This window comes from Zingiber officinale, chromosome 4A (genome assembly GCF_018446385.1).
Source record: "Zingiber officinale cultivar Zhangliang chromosome 4A, Zo_v1.1, whole genome shotgun sequence".
Lineage (NCBI taxonomy): Eukaryota > Viridiplantae > Streptophyta > Magnoliopsida > Zingiberales > Zingiberaceae > Zingiber > Zingiber officinale.
This window is the reverse complement of record NC_055992.1, coordinates 110,536,849-110,556,162: the sequence shown is the minus strand read 5'-3', so window position 1 is coordinate 110,556,162 and position 19,314 is coordinate 110,536,849. Positions and strand designations below refer to the sequence as shown.

Genomic DNA, 19,314 nt, shown 5'->3' with positions numbered 1-19,314 from the left:
AATTTTCTTTTTCCAGTTTGGTTGCTCTTTTATTTATAGAGATCCAAAGAGAGGAAGAAGAGTTCAGATTGAGGAGAAGAAGAAGGATCGATCCATGGTGACCGGAGGTTGGTTCCGGAAGCTAAGCGTCGGCGGCAGTGGACACCGCCGGCCGTGGAAGCTCCTCGGCCTCGCCGCCTCGTGGCGGTGGAAGCGGCCGGCTCTTTTCCGCTCGTCTCTCCTCGATGACCTCCTATTTAACGTCCTCTACTGCGTCGAAGGCGTCGTCCTCGTCGGCGCTCTCTGCCTCTTCTACCTCTGCTGCGGCTGCCACATTTAAATAATCTTTCCTTTTCCATTCATTAAAAGATAATTTTTGATGACCCATTGTTGAAAATTTTCGTTCCTGAAGAAAAGATCAGATCTTGATCCTTGTTGTGTTCTTGTTGTTGTTTCTTCGATGATGTTGTTGTTCATATAGCTCAGCCTTCTTCTCTAAAGCAGCGTAAACAGCTGAGCCACCCTTGATAGCCTTCAACCATGAATACTGTCGTCGAGCAGCCCGAACTGCAACACCACTGTCTCTTTGTCTCAAGCCCTGAGGCCACTGTGGCACGACCATGAAAGGAAAAGCACCAGCACTGCAAATGCTCATGCCGCCGAGGAGATTTCTTTTGCGAATCTTCTTCTAAACGATCAGGTGCCTTGGGAAGCTGAAGAGTACAGTTCGTCCTTGCCCTCCAGACCTGAGAAGGTTGAGATCTGTCCGATTTCAAAGTTACCAGAAGGGGCTTGAGGGCTGATTCGCTTGCTAGCAAAACGCCGCATCACTCTGCCTCTTGATTCCTTAGCAGCATTAGAGATGGTCGTTGGCCGTCGAAAACGGCGAAATTTGTACCCAAGAAGTCAGATCTGCAAATGTATTTGAGATATGCTCAGATATAACGTCAGCGTGCTTTGGAGTAGCTAGGGCACACAAGAGGAGAAAGATGAAAACCAATCGACAAACTACATTAGCTACCGCGTAAAAGTAATCGAAATTGCAATCTTACAGGCGAAAATTCAAACTTTGATGAGTCTCTCGCAAGAGATCCCCCTCCATCAGGAGATTAGGGCTCAAGGGGGCGAAATCTGGAATCCATCGACGAAGAAAGTTACCGCCTTGAAGAAGAGGGCAAGGTGGTCTTTCCGGACTCGGGTAGTCATTTTTCTTCGCCGCACAATCTCTCCCTGTCCTCCTTCCCCGGCGACGCCACCACCCCATCTAGATAGATCTCCCGCTTCGATCACATCCGCCGTCGGCGTCTCCGCCGCCCTCCCTAACTCAGAGACCGTCTATTCACATCGCTTTTTAAACGGACAACCTCGTATTGGTGACAACCACACCAGTGTCTTTAGCCCTTGTATTGGGCCATAACAGCCCATTTGATTAAATGGGCTTTGTATCTATTAAATTTTCTAAAAGAGCTCCCATCATAAATTGGATTTGACAAAAACGCGCCCCTCGTAAATTATTCTTTTACAAAAAAGCATCCCAGTTCTCGTAAATTGTACATATTAAAAAGAATGATCCTTACTTTGTTTTAGCAAATATAATATGTGAGTTTCTCATGGCAAAAAAAAAACAAAAAAGGAGTACAAAGCAAATAATTCAAGAAAAGAGATTGGAATCTACTTTGCTTACATTGGATTGTGCTCACAGCCTTTTGAAAGTTGTATCCATCCTTTTGTTTCCACACACACTGCCCGATAAAGAAACAATGAAAAATCCCTGTCGCCCTTATTCTCAAACACTCCAGATGGGTGCTCTTTGATTTTGTTTTTTCCAATAACCATTAATTCCTTTTCATATAAATGGCTGCCTTCGAATCTTTTCATACTGCGTCGACGCTGACTCAACAGCGACAACGATTCCATTTAATGAACTCAATTCACCGCGCAGAAGCTGCTCTTGGCCCCTCTGATGAACTGCCAGTGTACAGTCGATGGCGAAGTCTCGTCTTTTGCTAGTAATTTCTTGGAGATTATTTATGAACTTGCGAGTTTTGGAAACCGCTGCGTGCGATTGTAGGCAGCTGCAGTTATAAAGGACAAGAGGAGGTAGGGAGAGAATAAAAAGCAGAACAGGATGAGGTCATTGAGTGGGTGGCGAAGTGTTCTTGTCTCAGCCTCACTGCGCCTCTTTTTTTCCTCTTTTTCCCACCAATAATTCGCCGTCTTTTCCTCTCAAGATCACTTTTTTTCTTTGGCGCCGGATTCCTCATCCGCTCCGCAGTCGGAAAAATCCCATCTTGGCGAAACAACTGCAGAAGACAGTGTTTTGGGGAGTCCGGGGACAGACATGGCGGAACTGAAGCTGGAGGAGATGATCGTCCACCCGCCCATGGATCAACTCCAGGGGTTCGAGTACTGCATCGACTCCAATCCCTCTTGGGGTGCGCCCGCTCGACTTCTACTTGAGATTTCTGACTCGTGACCTGAAGCTTGAGATTTATTGCAGGCGAGGCGATTGCTTTAGGGTTTCAGCATTACATACTCTCGCTGGGCACCGCGGTGATGATTCCAACCCTACTTGTGCCATTGATGGGCGGAAGTGACGTAAGAATCGTATGCTTTACCAAAATCCCTTCCATTTCATAAAAATCAAATTTTTAAGGAGGGGAAGATAAGAAACAAGTTAACTAAGCAACTAAATGGAAGTGTTGATCATGGAGTCTATGGCTGCAGGGGGACAAGGTTAGGGTGGTTCAGACATTGCTATTTGTATCAGGAATAAACACGTTGATCCAAACCCTATTCGGCACTCGTCTTCCAACTATTATCAGTGGTTCTTATGCTTTTGTTATTCCAGCCATATCCATAATTCATGACTCTTCCCTGAATCGAATAACCGATGACCATGAAGTAAGTAGCCATCAAGTTGCAACGAGCTTCATTCCATTTGTTCTTCACATGTTCAACTTGAATTCAACTGCTTTTCACTTGAATGCACACAGAGGTTCCAGCAAACGATGAGAGCTATACAAGGAGCTTCAATCGTCTCATCTTGTATTCAAATTATTCTAGGTTACAGCCAATTGTGGGGTATCTGTTCCAGGTACAGTGAATTGTTCGCCAAATTGTTCTGCTATCAAATTTAGTTTAAGATGGCAATTTAATGGTGAGACCTAACATTAAAATGATGCCGTTTCTGGTTCAGATTTTTCAGTCCTCTAGGAATGGTTCCTGTGGTTTCTCTGGTAGGATTCGGTTTATTCGACAGAGGGTTCCCTGTGGTATTCTTCTTCTGCCTTTTATTCATTGATACACAATGTACTGATTGCTCATCCATATGCCCGATCTTTAAACTATTTTTATTCACTTTTTTTTCCCAATAAAACTCATTTAGAAAGCAGATGGTCGTTCTTGATAAAAGCATCATGTTCATCTTTGGCTATATTTCAATCCTTCAGTAACTGTCAGTAATGTGAAACACTTCTTCAGCATTATGTTTCATATTGAATCTTATCTTCTATTAGGTCGGGCGATGCGTAGAGATTGGTGTTCCGACACTCATCCTTTTCGTTGCAGCTTCTCAGGTAAGAATGCATCCCTAGTCATTCGAGTCTAGAAGGCACGGATTGAATCTAATCACTTCAGAATCTTTGGTTAGTATCTGAAGCATGTATCTGTTCGGCGGCTTCCCATATTAGAGAGATTCTCTCTTCTAATAACGATCACGATTGTATGGATTTACGCACATATTCTTACGGTCGGCGGTGCATACAAACATAGACCTGAGCGCACCCAACTCAATTGTCGCACGGATCGTGCCAATTTGATCTCCTCTGCTCCCTGGTACTTGTCCAACTTATATTGTTTCAGTCTTCCTCTATAGCGTCTTGCATCTCACATAAATTATTTCAGGATAAAGGTTCCTTATCCGTTGCAATGGGGCGCCCCAACCTTCGATGCCGGCCATTCTTTTGGGATGATGGCTGCTGTTCTGGTATCAATGGTTGAGGCAAGTAGTAGTCATGATGCTAATTTCAACACTGGTTTGGCCTCATCAAGCTGAAGCTGATAGTTTGTTGTTTCAAGCAGTCGACAGGAGCTTACAAAGCCGCAGCACGGCTTGCTAGTGCAACACCACCTCCGGCTTATGTTCTAAGTCGAGGCATTGGGTGTCAGGTAAACTTTTTACCATTTACGATCATTTGACTTGAACATTTGAATCGACATTGTTTAACTTACCTGTGAAACTTCCAAATCTAACAGGGAATAGGCGTACTTTTTGACGGGTTGTTTGGCACTCTAACCGGTTCGTCCGTCTCAGTGTAAGTTCGCATAATTCAATTGCTCTTTCTAACATGTGAACCTTCGGTGTCCTAATTTTGCTAAATTTGTGCATTGCCTACATGAGAGTGAGAATGTGGGGCTTCTTGGATCGACAAGAGTTGGGAGTCGCAGGGTCATTCAAATCTCAGCCGGCTTCATGATATTCTTCTCCGTCATGGGTGAGAGTTTCATTTGAGCAAATCGATTTCGAGCATTCTGACACAAGGAAATACTAAAGCAACTTCCTTTGCCTTCGCATTTAGGGAAATTCGGAGCATTGTTTGCCTCCATTCCTTTCACAGTATTTGCAGCTATTTACTGCGTGCTCTTCGGGATCGTTGGTACTTTCTTTGGGCTGGCTAGTGTTTAAAAACCATGTTTGAATTTGATTGATAAATTAGGCATTGCCTAATAGTATTTTCCATTTTCTGTTCGCAGCTGCTGTTGGTCTGTCCATGTTGCAATTCACCAACATGAATTCGATGCGGAACCTCTTCATCGTAGGCGTATCGATCTTCCTTGGCTTGTCAGTTCCTCAGTACTTCTTCCGCTACACTACGAGTGCTCAACATGGCCCTGCTCACACCAATGCAGAATGGGTTAGCATTCATGCATTTTTTTCGCCATTTTACAATCTAGATTTAACACAAATAGCTTTCGGATGATTCAATCCATCGAAACAAACATTTGATTCATGATGCTATCATGTGAACTCATAGAATTGTATCATATGCGACTCCATTTTGTTCTTGCAGTTCAATGACTACATCAACACAATCTTCTCCTCTCCACCCACTGTGGCATTGATTGTTGCAGTCTTCCTCGACAACACCCTCGACTTCCACGGTGCCGCTGCCGATCGGGGCATGGGGTGGTGGGACCGGTTTCGGAAATTCAAAGGCGATAGCCGGAATGAGGAGTTCTACACTCTTCCATTCAACCTCCATCGCTTCTTTCCCACCTCATGATGCTTGGAAGAAATCTTGTGAGGAAGAAGGAACATGGAAACCCTGAAGAGATTGTTGAGATGATAAAAGAGTACATAAACTGTAGTGTTTAGCTAAATTCATAGGACAAGAACAGAGGTTAATTGCTTATGTTGTAACTTAAGAATTCATTGAAAGAGCATCATTAAATATGATTAGCCGATTAGTATACAACACAGAAAGTAAAGGAGACGTAATTAAGAGTCATCACATTATTAGCATCATACATACCAACACTTGTGATTTTAATGGGCAAAAATATAAGGGTGTCCATTAAATATAAGGGTGCCCATTTTATTGGAATCAGTGTTTTTTTTTATTTTAATTAAAGGGTATCTCATATGTCCAACAATTCATATAAAAAATATAGTTGTATTTTTTTGTTTATTAACAGGGTGCTTCATCCGTCTGTGTTATAGTAGTTATAAAATTGTAATTATTATAATATTTTTTTTATTTTTAATCAAAAGAGTGCTCCACCTCATCTACAACACATGTAAAATGACATAACTACTCTCTAATTTTTCAACATTATTATCTCTTACCACTTAGTCTCATCAACTAGTTGTATGAATAAAATAAGTCTATGTTGTATTAATTACAAAAATGCAAACTGTGACTGTTACAACATAAATATTGTTGAACAAGATAAGTTTGAATTGTAACAACTACGATTTATAGCTCATATAATGTGAATGTTGTTGAATAGAATAAGTCTGAGTTGTAGCAACTACAGTTTCATAGCTGCTACAACATAAATATTAGATGAATAGATTAAAATTTCATGGTGTTTCAACTACAAAATTATAATTGTTATAATGTTAATATTTTTAAACAAATTAAATAGGTATTTAATTGTTATAATATAAACTTATCCTTCTCATATAATTCATTTAATATCAAATAATATATAGAAAAATTTATTTTACATGAATTACTAAAGGGATAGTGGGATGGATCGCCCAGCTGATTAAAAATAAAAAACATGGGTGTCTTTTAATTCCAATAAAAAGGCTAAAGAGGATGAAGATAAAGAAGTATCGGCGCCTCGAGTTATGCGTTTGACTGTAATAAATATATACAGTACACACAGTCATACTTTTTTTTGTCAGAGGTACCCTTGTTGTTATTGGTCTCCTCGGGCTCTGCACAAGCTACCCAACATCGGCCATTGCCTGCATTTACAGTGGAAAACTTCAAGCTGGCCTCTTCTCATCCATCCCCATGGAGTCTGCATGGGAACAGTGAACACACTCATATTCCATTAATGCAGCATGCAGTTTTGACTCTTGACTAGCATTTGTACGATCTATTTTACGTGCCTGTGTGAAATCCCAAAATATCAAATTTAGAGCATCTCGAATAAGTTAAATCTCATCATAATTTTTTTTTATTTTTAATATATCACATCAAAACTAGAAAAATTTACTATTCTTTCTACAATTAAAAATCTCCATATAACTTTTTTATAAATCTTACATTAGGACAAATCCTCTAGATCACTTTTTATAATCTAGGGGATGATCTCTAAACATACATTAGTGGAATACATGGTCTCTATTTATAAAATAAGTGAAGACCATTCATCCCTATCAATACATATTTAGGGATCATCCTTTATACCGCAAAAAGTAGTCCAAAAAATCTGGGCTCATCCTACATTACAAATCATACATTTTTATTTATTATTTTTTTATTTAATATCTCTATATAATTTTTACTTAATATTTTATTTAATTCTCATCTTTAATTTAATTGATTTATAATTTTTAATTAATAAATTAATGAACTTATGAATTTTAATTTAATTTAATTTAATTTATAATTTTTATTTAATATTTAATTAACTTATGAATTTTAATTTAATTATAACCATTTGTACTTTTTAAATTTATCAAATATATTTATTTTTAAAAGAAAAATGTATAATTTAATTATTAAATAAAATAATTAATAGTTTTAAAAAATATAATATTAATTTTTTAATAATTAATAACTCCATCTTCAAAAGAAAAAAACAGACTTGAAGAATTAAACTTGTTTTTAAAATAAAAATCTTAAAATTTATCTTTCCATTCATTTGAGCTTTTTTATTGGGTTTTTTTAGTTTCATAAATTTTTTAGAATGTTTGTATTGGAGATGTTTTATGTGCGTATTTGTGCATCGTCGTAGGTTGCATGCAGCTATGACGTCAAGCTATGCAGGGGTTTGGGGAAGCTCGTCAGAGTGCATTATAGTGGAAGAGGAGGATACTGTAGCTAGATAGGACATGAGTTTGTGAGAATTAATGCAGCCTTTTTTAGGTTTTTATGAATGGCTATAATTAAATAAAACGAAATAGATCAATTAAAAAAATAGGTTAATCCCCTACAACATTGTAAATGCATTAAGTAGATTGAATCAACTAGATAAGTTGAGAGAATTCAGGGGGTGTTTGATTTAAGATAATAAGAGTGGAGAATGGGAATAGGAATTATTGATTGTCATTATTATTATTTAGATTATAGGAATAGGAATACAAATAAGGGAATGAATCCTTAAAATTGGGTAATAACTCATTCCCATGTACCTCCCCTTCAATGAGTCATTACCCTATTTTTATCAATCAAAATATTCCCTTATTCCAAAAATACCCTTGACTTAAAACTAAAATTTTCTCCATTAATATCAAATATCAAAATTTATTTATTTTTTCTTTCATATCACTTATCTCTCTTTGTTCTCTCTCATCATATTTTCTCTCTTATCATAGTTTCTCTCTCATCATTTTATCACACTTTCTCTCTCCTTAATCTCTCCTATCACACTCTCTTTCCTCTTTTTTCTCATTACACTTTCTCTCTCATCATACTTTCTCTCTCCTCAATATCTTCCATCGCACACTCTTCTTTCTTTTTTTTCTCATCACAATTTCTCTCTCCTCAATCTTTCCCATCACACTCTCTTTTCTCTTTTTTCTCATTACACTTTTTCTCTCTCTTCAATCTCTCTTATCACACTTCCTCCTTTTTTCTTTAACACACTTTCTCTCTCCTCAATCTCTCCCATCATATTCACTGTTTTATTTTTCTCTCACTATACTTTCTCTCTCCTCAATCTCTCTCATCACACTCTCTCTCCTCACTTTTTCTCATTATATTTTCTCTCTCTTCATCCTCTCCCATTATATTTTCTCTCACATCATATTTGCTCTCATCATACTCTCTCCAATCACACTCTCTTTTTTTATTTTCTCTCATCACACTTTCTCTCTCTTCATTCTTTCTTATCACACTTTCTCTCTCATCATTCTCTTTCATCATATTTTTCTCTCACATTCATCTTTCTCTCACATCTAATTTTTTCTCGTATTTTCCTTTAAGGGTAAAAAAGAAAACTTTGATTTATTCCGATAGAAGATATACAACTAACCAAACATTGCTTTTAAGAGTGATGTCTATATTCATACCCATTCTCATTCCACAATACAATGATTCTCATTTCGATTCCTATTCTTAGGAAAGAACCAAACGCTCCCTCAATATTATATTAAGTAGTACATAAATCTAGCTAAGAAGGTAAATCCAATGATCGAACAGAAATTTTTACATGCATATAAAAGTTTGGTTGTCACGATTTTATGTGTGCTAAAACCCTGAAAAAGTTTTATTTATTTAAAAATATATATTTTATGAAACAAATGGAACTTTACCTTTCATGGACGAGGATGAACAAGCAATTATCTCCACGAGATAACGGCGCTTCTGTTAGTTTCGTAGCCCAGATGCAAGGTAGCTCCTCCTCCACCGACTTCCTTGTTCGTCCCCCTTTCCACTGTCAGTTTCACCTCGTTCGTTGTCGGAAAAAGAGGAATTTTCAAGATGGTATCAACTAACTTTTTCCGATTCCGTAGAGATGTACTGGATACCATCACCAATTTACCTTGAAAAATATCACGCACTTTGTGAAACTGCTTGTTGAGTTAGCTAAACCGCGTTAAATCATTTTTTTTTTTTTTTGAGTGTGGATGGATCAGAATGATTTTTGTTGCAGACTCGGTAAAGCTAGAGAAGCAATGACGGATTCACTTGTTTGTTCTGTTTGGTATCTGCTCATTCATCTTTGTTTGTGTTGGTGTTTGTCTTTAGAGTGTGAAGCTGCTAAGTTTTTTCTTGCCTCTTCAAGTTTGTCCTAGTTTAATATCAATTAATTTCGTTGAGTGCATTGATGAATTTTAGTTTTATTGTTTCCGTATTGTCTGTCAGTTTACATGTTCTTGCAATCTTCTCTGTGCTTAATTTTCAGTGGCACATATTTTTTTTCTTTCTTTTATCAATCTAAATATCCCTTTTTATCTAACTGTTGCAGCAAGCATCCTTTATGGAGGAGAGTGATCCAGCAAACGGTCATATCATTCCTACTACAATAGGAGGCAAGAATGGTGAACCCAAACAGGTTAGAACTTGAGAGCCACTAAACTTGTATTAGTAATGAAGCCAAATGATTGCTATTGTACCACTAATTTGTGGGTTTGTGACTCCTTTACTTGTGTTGCAAACTGCTTCATTGACTTGTTTTGTAGACGACCATAAGCTACGTGGCTGAGCGTGTTGTTGGAACTGGTTCATTTGGAATTGTATTCCAAGTTAACTAGAAGCTTTCATTATGGAACTTCTCTTAAGTCATCTTTTCATATAGTATTTTGGTTTCATAGGCAATCCTTTTCTGGCAGGCAAAATGTTTGGAAACAGGGGAGACTGTTGCCATAAAGAAGGCTTTGCAGGATCAGAAGTACAAAAACCGTGAGCTACAGCTGATGCGCTCGATGGATCATCCAAATGTGATCTCCCTGAGGCATTGTTTTTTACTCCACCACTAGGAGAGATGAGCTTTTTCTTAACCTGGTTATGGAGTATGTGCCAGAAACTCTATATGGTGTTCTAAGGCATTACAGTAGTGTGAATCAGCGGATGCCACTGATCTATGTGAAGCTTTATACCTATCAGGTAAGGTTATATTCTCTCTTCTGTAGGTATATTTGTAGCCAGGTAACATGAGAGTTTACTTGGATTTTCTTCAGCTATTCAGGGGACTGTCTTATATTCATACAGTTCGTGGTGTTTGCCATAGAGATGTTAAGCCACAAAATGTTTTGGTAAGTTTCCTGGTTGCAGTAACTGTATATTGTCTAGCTCTATTAGCAAAAATCTATTCTTTATGATGAATCACTCTCTTTTCAGGTAGATCCACTCACTCACCAAGTCAAGCTATGTGATTTTGGGAGCGCAATAAGTATTGGTATGCTTCTATTGTTTGTGTATTTGTGTGCATATAACAAAAAACATGTCATGTTACAAAGGAATTAGAACTTTGGCATCATGAAATGTTTGCCAATTTGAGGAAATGAAAATATATAAATGCAAGGTTAATTATTCTAGAAGTACATTGGAGAAAGAATTTTGTTTCTTCGTTATCATTTCTCTCGCTTTAGTTTTGAGTTCTGCTCTTAGTCTCTACTATTTATTTTATCTTCTCATCAGGTCAAGGGTGAACAAAACATTTCTTACATTTGCTCTCGTTATTAGCGTGCTCCAGAACTCATTTTTGCTGCAACAGAGTATACCACATCAATCGATATATGGTCAACAGGCTGTGTTCTTGCCGAGTTGCTACTTGGCCAGGTATACTCAATTTCACCTTTTCACCTAGTGCCTTTGGATTAGATAATCTCCTGGAGTGAACCCTCAAGTATCATACAAGTTAAGCACTCATCATTCCTTAATGGTATTTTCAGCCATTGTTCCCAGGAGAAAATGCTGTTGGTCAGCTTGTTGAGATAATAAAAGTATGCTTTCTTTTGTATCCAATTGTTCATATTATAGTAATAAAAGGATGTTGGAAAGTAATACTCTTTCTCCTGTGTCCCTTTAGGTCCTCGGTACTCCGACTCGTGAGGAGATTCGGTGCATGAATCCTAACTATACAGAGTTCAAGTTTCCACAGATTAAAGCCCATCCATGGCACAAGGTTTGTCGAATGAATTTATTCTTGTTGACTTTGTTTTGTTTAATATGTTTTTATTTTATTTTCTCTTTTCATCATGCTGCTGCCAAAAATGTTTCTTGAAAGTAAAAGCTAAAGTAGCTACCTCAGCCATGATTTTCATCAAGTCTTGTTATGCAACTTAAGTGACTAGTTGAGGTTATGCAAAAGATACATTTTGGAGAGAGAGTATTAGCATTCACCTTCTACAAATCTGATTCGCTGTTCATGTTTTCCTTCCATGTGTATCTTGCTGTTAATAACTTCAAGGTTCATATTTTGCTCCATGTCAATTGTTTCTGCTTTCGAGTTTAACATCCTTGATGCCAAATCCGGAGAACCTACTGCAAGAATCACTATTATGTTTCAATATTTGTCAAGACCATAAGAGGTGTGAGTAAGCACTTAGAGCAAAATGCTTGTAAGAGGATATAATTACACCTGCTCTCCATTGATCCAATATGTAATTAGGATTGAGTGTCTAGGAGTTATTATCAGCATATCCACAGTTTGTTCATATGAAAAATAAGATGTCTTATATTTAAGCTGTGATGTTCCAGATATTCCATAAACGAATGCCTCCAGAAGCGATAGACCTTAATTACTTCACGCCTTCTCCAATATTCTCCAAGCTTTCGGTGCAGTGCTGTAAGTTTTGCTCCATCTCAAAAGTTGATTGAGAGTGCTTTGGTAGAATAGAAAGTTGCAAAATGTAGTTGAATTGTCTAGGCTTTGTAAAATGTAGTTGAATTCTATATTCAGTTGGAAGCATGTGCTCATCCCTTCTTTGATGAGCTCCGAGATGCAAATACAAGGTTGCCAAATGGTCGTCCACTGCCTTCTCTTTTTAACTTCAAGCAAGAAGTAGAATAACCTCCAAAATCTGTCCATCACTTTTAAGTTCCTTGATTAGTTTATTTCCTCTTCGAATGAGAATATAGGCATTTGTATTCTTTGAATGGCATGGAAGCTTGAAAACTTTTCGAAGCACAAGGATTAATCTTGGCTGCAATTTCTACAGCTGGCTGGTGCATCGCTGGAGATTATCGACAAGCTGATTCCAGACCATGTGAAGGGGCAACCCTAAACACAGCAAGCATTGCCCTTGCATTTGACAAAAGAGAGCAACAAACTGTAGTTATATTGTCATCGAGAAAGACTGATGAGTAACAGTTTTCAATTGGTGAAAGAAAAAGTGTGTCGAGTCCTATAAGACAATCATGTGTCAATTTTTCACTTAAGAAAACATGATTTTGCAAAGCTACAAAGGATGACCAAAAATCTTCTACACAGATTGATCCAGGAGCATTAAGCCAGCTTCTTCGGGAGCTATCATTAAAGGAATGTGAGGGACATAATCTCATAATGGTGATTGTTACCAGACTAAGAATTTAGCCATCTTTATTATTTTGGAAAAAGCATCCTTACTCAAACTAAGAATAAAAAAAAATCCATTTGTCTAAGATCACAGCTTTAAGAAGTGGAAGTTCCAGGTGAACTGCCGAAACCAAGCTCTGATAGGTCTTGTTTCGCCATCAAGTTTCTGGAAACAAAATAAAGTCATTAGTGTGTTTAAGAAAACAAAGATTTCTAATCTACTTATTTGTCAAGCACCCAAGAGGTATGAGCTTCATAAAGACTAATAATATGTGAATAAAGTCAATAAGAGATGAAGGACTAAGATTAAGGACATTTTCAAAGAGGAACAATTATAACGTCATGCAAAGGGAAAAATATAGAATTAAGTATTCTAATTATACAGTACCCCGCACAAGTGACACAATAGACTTCTTCCAAAACAACTAAGATATTAACAGACTTGTTTTCCACTCATTTCTATCTCAAGGATGTTCCATTAAGAGGGAAAAAGTTAAACTAGATGCAAGCTAACCTTTCCATTCGGCATTCTAAGTATTTCTTTGATAAGTGCCTGCATTTTTCTGATTGGTAACCAGAAGATTTGAGACAGGCAATGTACTCTTTTTTCGCCTGTGTAAAAATCATTGGAGAAATGTGATTCAGGATGTGCATGCATGAAAATAATTTAACACAATTCTAATTGAATGTGACAAAGTTATAGTTTATCTTACTAAATCACACTCATGTAAGTGGTCTAATGGAAATATGCCTTTTTCAGGAGGAACAGGTCTTGCTCCTCTACTTCCACCAAATGATCCACCTATCAAAATCATAGAGAAACTCAATATAGGCTCTCATTGCATTCTTGTATAATAAACCTACTTGAGAATCTGCATGAGTAATCAAATAAATATGAACATATTTGTATAATGAACAAGATACTTGCAATCTTCACATGGAAAAGAAGTCAGAGCAGTAATATTCAAGAGAATAAACAAGCATTTTGGGCATAAAACTATGCTTTAGGAAATCACAATAACAAAACAAAAGAAAGCAAATATTTCATAATAGCATGTAACATTTTGTACCATTTGAACCTTGTTGAGGTAATACCTTTAGTTAAAATAATACAGTTATCTAAAGATACTGATGGTGAATAATACAGTTATCTAAAGGTACTGATTTTCACCATCAGGACAATATGAACTTACCAACATATTCAAAATAGGTCTCCTTTGTGAATGATTTGATGTTATGCTAGTTGATAAAGATTTAGATAGAATAAAATGGTGAATGTTGTTTGACATTATGCTAGCTGATGAGAGTTTTAATAGAATAAACATGAAGCTTGAATTTGGAGAAAATTTAGAAAATAAAGGTTTTGAACAAACATCACGGCATCAACAAGTAATGTCAATCTCAATAGTTTAAGGTTAGCTGTATGAAACTTGTACCTCTGTTAAACTTTATACATGACTATATCAATAGGACCACTCAAATCTCCTAAATTACTTCTAATTATGTTTCAGAAAAGACTATCATCAAGTAAAACATATATAAATTTCAGCCTGACTAGCCACTTCTTTTTCCACAAATAAAACTCCTACTATATGTGTCTATGTGATATATAATCACCATAACACTAGCTAGAAGGGATTATCTGAACACAACATGATGTCCAAAACTGAGAGCTATCTTTAAATTATATCAGGGGTAGTATGGCATCATGTGGGAAGGAAGCCTAATATAATAACAATGGTTATAAAATGATCAAAGAACATGTTCATGATTCAGTGACAAATCTTGATAATTTGATGTTTATAAAGATTAAGATTGTAGGAACACCAACAAATTATGTTAATGTTCTATTTTTTTCACAGCTGAGATGAAGTCAAATTCTGCAATTACAATTACTAATTAGCAAGCAAAATGTTAAATGATTATGACTGATCAACTAGATAAATAGATTATGAAAATACTATCAAAAGGACCAAGCTTTAAGTCAATATGGGAGGCTCCCTTGTACTAGTCGACAAAGGTGGCATGATAGAGCAAATACCAACCTGCAAGCAACTGAATATGCTTAGCGCATTTCAATGCACTACTTTCCAATCGGGAATAGTTTTACAAGTTAGAGCAACAAGTTTAGGATCTACACGTTCACGAGAATGCAGATTCTTCAAAGAGTATTAACAGTGCATCAAGTCTGCACCTCCAGCCAAAATGTTGCTAAAGATGCGATTTTAAAATTTCCGCCAATTCTTCTTATTAAACAAACGATGTTTAATCGCAGGGAGACCGGATGAGAAACAATAACAATAATCGAAACGTACTAACCTGCGCTCATCTGTCGCAAAAGGTGTTTCTTCCGCTCGATGAGGGTTTCCGATTACTCGATCGAGCTCGAATGAGAACGACGACAGAAGACACAAAGCTCGTCTCTCCAAGAGTATGATCGTGCCGAGCAAAGGCTGAGTTGTCGCGTAGGCAGTAAGGCGATTAAGGCGAGAGAGGAGAAGTGGCGGATTTTAGTTGGAGCGGAGAGTTATCTACGTGAGGAAGGAGGAGGCCGCACTCCAATGACGAGAGGAGTCAGTCCGCCGCCGCCGGCGAGATTTGCTGCTGGAGTCAGCGTCTAAGACGCGTCGATCAGCGCCACCACGCGAGGAGAAGTGGTGCCGCCGGCTGTTGAGGTGGGGGAGGTTCAAACGAAGGGAAAGGGCTGATGGCCGGGATCCCTAGATATATTTTCTTTTCCTATTGTTTTTTAACAACACGACCCCGCTTGCTTTACAAATTATCTATTTATTTTTTAATTGATACCCGATATTTGTTTTTTCGAATCGGCCCGGCCTGACCCATAAAAGTTTGATAAATTGAAAATTCATAAATTCATTGCTTACTATAAGAAAATTCTTCTATAATGCGTCTAACAATTTATTAGAGTAAAAATGATATTACTATCTTAAATGACTTAGCATCATTAATTCTACGTCAAAATATAAACAGATAAAATAATATTTTACCTCAAAATAGTTACAGACTTACTCATGGAGCTCCAACAATCTTTTATAATAGCGGAAAGAAAAAATATATATTTGTGAGGAACAGTTCGTACAACTACTCACATTAAAATTCAAATTCAGAAGAAAAAAAATTACATCAAAGAAAAAAAGGAGAAAAAAACAAAAGAAATTGTCCCTTTTTATTCACCTTCACTCTGACTCCGAGTCCATACTCTCCATTCCCTTCAACCCTCTTCGCCTCTTCTTCTTCTATTCAAAATCAATAAATAAATACTAAATAAATGTTTCTCAATAGAAAATATAATACCGATGTAATTGCTAGAATAGATATAAATATTTCATGATGATCAAGAGGGGAAAAATAGACAATAAGTGGAAAGCGAGCCACCGCACCAATGGAACATAACATACGTGGACCCATTCGAAAGGGCCAACAAAGACATGCTGCATTAAAGACATGCAACAATGAAGGAAAATCAAGGAATATTGTCAAAATTAATAATAGAAGAAAATGATCGAATAGTATCATGCAGCAGTGAAAGCAATTAAAAAAAAAAATAGAAAATGTTGAAAATTAAGATGAAACAAATATCAGAGCATAAGATTTAGAAGAATGGAAGCAAATGGACGGAAATGGATACCTTCCTCGTGCATTTCTTCTCCCTCACTTCATACCTTGTCCTTGTCAAATCTGGCAGCCACATACCTGGATAACAGTACTGGGATCCAAATTCACAACCATTAGAAAAAAAAAGTTTGAATTTTGAGAAGAAAATGAGCAACAAGTTGTGATTTTGCTGAATCCAAAGAATGGAAGAATGTGGAAGTAGCGTGCTGTGTTTTGGTACCTGCAAGGTCTTGTCAATGTTCTTGGCCCTCTTCTTAGGGCGTTGGGGGAGCTTGGTGCCCTTCATAGCCATGAAATCATCCTCTTTCTCCTTTCTCGAGAGGGAGAGATGGATCCTGGGCCACGCGAAATGATCCAGATTGATTCTCTCCTTTGGCTTCAGATCGGGCGGCTGCTTTGGGTCTGGATTCATGGACCCATCAGCTGCCTCGCTGCCGGCGGCGGGGAAGGAGAGTTTTGGGTACTTCTCCGGCGAGCGGCGCTTCTCGGGTCGTGCTCGGCCCTCCGATCGCTCTTCGACGCTCCTGATCATGGCACGAGGTGGAGGAGAGAGGTCAGTGGGTGGGACTTTGGAGAGAAGAAGATACCATGGTCTACAGATTCTAATACAGCTATGAATTAAGGTAAATGAGACGGAATGATCTTAATATATAAAAGAGGGGAGTATCACGCCACCAGCTACAACAACTTAAACCAAAGCAGGAGAAGAAATAATTATTATTCAGCCCAGGAAAAGGAGAAAAGTGATTTAAACGAGGTTAATTAGTCATCGTGTTAAAGGCGTCCATGAAAGAACAGATGAACTCGGGAAAAAAAAAATCAATGTTTGTCGTCAAATTTTTTTGAGATCAAAAGAATGGTAGGAAAATTAATGGAGAAATTAGGTGAAATTGATTTGCAAGGAAGAAAAGAGGAACTTTGTACCTATTGGCGAGAGAGGCCGTGGGACCGCGGACTGGGGCGCACGACAGCCACGTTCGGGTGGCGTACGGCCCGCCGGGTGGAGGCAAGGCTGTAGGCGTGGCCGTGTCCGCCGAGGACCGCCGCTGGAGTCTGGCTACCTGTCTCGAATGGGACGGGGGCTCGTCGCCTTCATCTGCTGCCGCCACTGCGGCCACCGTCGTGCGACCTTCGGCCCTCAGCCCTCGCGACCGCTTCCTGTGCCCCCACTGGAAGAGGACATTTTCCGGGCTCGCTCTGTTGACGGCGTCGGGTTCCGAGGAGGAGACGAGGAAGTGATCTCGGTTGGGGGACTGGAAGTCCGATACGGAGCTGGGTTTCACCCTAAGTAATTTGGGTTCCTGATGGGAGCAGTTTGGAAATCCGTGGTCGTCGGCGGCTCCGGCTCGGGCGCCGGATTCCTTGGAGGCATTCAAGCTGGGCTTTCTGCCATTGCTGAGGAGGATAACATCTAGGCTATTCAATCTCTGGAATCTGCCACATAGAAAAAGTTCAGGAATGGCGAAAAAAACAGATCAAACCTCAGACATCCGAGGAAGTACAGCTCGATCACTTGAAGGAAACTTCGGTCGAGAGAAAGAAATAAAGAACGACTGATCACTACTCTGCTAAAAAAAAATGGCTACGGATCCATCTGGAACTCAATTAAGAGTCACCAGTCTGCAATGCCTGAGAAATCCTAGGTGAGCAGAAATCAGAGAAAAAATCTGAGAAGACGCTGCTTTTGGTACGAAAGGGCAAAAACTACGCACAACCTAGCAAAACAACAAACGAGAAACAACGACGCATCAATGAGATTCAAATCACGAGTAGCTGCTTAGCAAATCGATCAAGAAAAGGATGATTCCCTCACAATTTCCGACGGAAGAAACTGAAAATAGAAGAGGGAAAATAGGAAGTGTACAGAATGAAGAAATAGAAGGAAATTTCGTCAATCCGTCGAGTAGCACTTGCCGTGAGGCCGTAGAAGATGCGAACGCTATCTCCTCACTGGAAATCCTCGGAAGAACATAAACAACTGAAAAAAAAAACTTCTTTGATCTGAAGTATCTGCAAAAAAACCCAGAATTCCAAAGCGATTAATTCGTGAAACTACCACGACCAGCGATTTGCAACTAAGAGTTGTCGATTTGAGAAGGAAGAAATCCTAAAAGGAGACATAGACGACCGGGTGGATTTCTCTTCGGCTACTCTATAAAGGCACCATCAGAAATCAAACTTCCGCTGCTCAATGGAGGAGAAACTCCGAGATCAGGTCGTCGTCTTTAAAAACGGCGACAGCCAGAGGAAATCACCACAATCCACCGCCCTCGGAGCCATTGGCGACCATCAGCGAAAGAGAAATGGAAAGAAAACATACTCTTCAAATCAAGACCTTTCAAAACAAAAGGCAAAAGAAAACATCCATCGATCTCGTCGCAAAAGGCCACTCGGACAAAAAAACACAAAATCACTGGAAAATCATAACCAATCAAAACCATAGAGATACAGGAAGGATTGCAGTAACCTCATCGTGCTCGACTTCAGGAGGATTCAAGGCCCATTTCCCCCCATTCTCCGCAGTTCAATCGTTCAACAGATCGCGTAGATTACAGACTTTTGGGGCAGAAGATTCGCACCTCTAAATCGATTTCTTCCATGAATGGTTCTCCTGAGAAAGAATTGAAGAAGCATAAGCAATCAAATAGAGCTCGAGAGCGGTGAAAGAGATTGAAGCAGAGCGGATAGAAGAGAGAGCAGGGGAAGGGAGAAGGCGGAACCGGTTATAAAAGTACCATAACACCAGAGCTTCATCAACTTGACATTCCCAATATAGCCCTACTCCGACCTGAGCGGCCTGGGATCACTTTGTAAATAAAGAAAGAATAAAGGTCTAAAAAGTAAAGTAAATTAAAGAAAACTTAGACAGACACCCTAAATGGCATGGAAAAAAATAATAAAATATTATATATTAATCAGTATTTTTACAGCTACCTAACTTTTAAAATGATCAACTCACTATATATATATCCATTTTTATCCCTCTCATTTGCAGAG

General features: G+C 38.4%; 2 protein-coding genes, 1 long non-coding RNA gene and 1 pseudogene across 4 annotated transcripts; 2 read left to right on the top strand and 2 right to left on the bottom strand.

The window, feature by feature from the left end:
• Positions 1–294: 294 nt before the first annotated feature.
• LOC121973552 lies at positions 295–1,369 on the bottom strand. Its single transcript, XR_006109654.1, has 2 exons — positions 1,032–1,369; positions 295–891 (listed from the first exon to the last, which is right to left on the bottom strand). It is a non-coding gene; the product is annotated as an uncharacterized LOC121973552 (long non-coding RNA).
• Positions 1,370–1,956: 587 nt separating this feature from the next.
• On the top strand, positions 1,957–5,440 carry LOC121970576 (nucleobase-ascorbate transporter 2-like). Its single transcript, XM_042521372.1, has 14 exons — positions 1,957–2,414; positions 2,480–2,577; positions 2,707–2,883; positions 2,976–3,076; positions 3,179–3,254; positions 3,498–3,557; positions 3,632–3,816; positions 3,886–3,982; positions 4,063–4,149; positions 4,237–4,295; positions 4,384–4,475; positions 4,560–4,637; positions 4,735–4,895; positions 5,052–5,440. Exons 1-14 carry the CDS (start codon positions 2,321–2,323, stop codon positions 5,262–5,264), a joined length of 1,578 nt encoding a protein of 525 aa, XP_042377306.1. The 5' UTR covers positions 1,957–2,320; the 3' UTR covers positions 5,265–5,440.
• Positions 5,441–9,008: 3,568 nt separating this feature from the next.
• LOC121970575 lies at positions 9,009–12,113 on the top strand (annotated as a pseudogene).
• A 1,141-nt stretch (positions 12,114–13,254) lies between these two features.
• Positions 13,255–19,055, bottom strand: LOC121970574. Of its 2 annotated transcripts, none has more exons than XM_042521369.1 (7): positions 18,785–19,055; positions 17,242–17,751; positions 16,538–16,841; positions 16,331–16,408; positions 15,877–15,938; positions 13,395–13,483; positions 13,255–13,293 (listed from the first exon to the last, which is right to left on the bottom strand). In XM_042521369.1, exons 1-5 carry the CDS (start codon positions 18,787–18,789, stop codon positions 15,879–15,881), a joined length of 957 nt encoding a protein of 318 aa, XP_042377303.1. In that variant the 5' UTR covers positions 18,790–19,055; the 3' UTR covers positions 13,255–13,293; positions 13,395–13,483; positions 15,877–15,878. The 2 variants fall into 2 exon arrangements, with proteins under 2 accessions (XP_042377303.1, XP_042377305.1); XM_042521371.1 differs by having other exon boundaries at positions 15,877–15,935.
• Between the last annotated feature and the right edge of the window lie 259 nt (positions 19,056–19,314).

Coding starts and splice junctions, on each gene's coding strand:
- LOC121970574 (XM_042521369.1), bottom strand. Junction 16,409..16,537: donor ACATTGACAAGACCTTGCAG/GTACCAAAACAC, acceptor TTTGGATCCCAG/TACTGTTATCCAGGTATGTG. Junction 15,939..16,330: donor AGAAGAAATGCACGAGGAAG/GTATCCATTTCC, acceptor GATTTTGAATAG/AAGAAGAAGAGGCGAAGAGG.
- LOC121970576 (XM_042521372.1), top strand. CDS start 2,321: ATGGCGGAACTGAAGCTGGAGGAGATGATCGTCCACCCGCCCATGGAT. Junction 4,150..4,236: donor GTCGAGGCATTGGGTGTCAG/GTAAACTTTTTA, acceptor CAAATCTAACAG/GGAATAGGCGTACTTTTTGA. Junction 4,638..4,734: donor CGTGCTCTTCGGGATCGTTG/GTACTTTCTTTG, acceptor TTCTGTTCGCAG/CTGCTGTTGGTCTGTCCATG.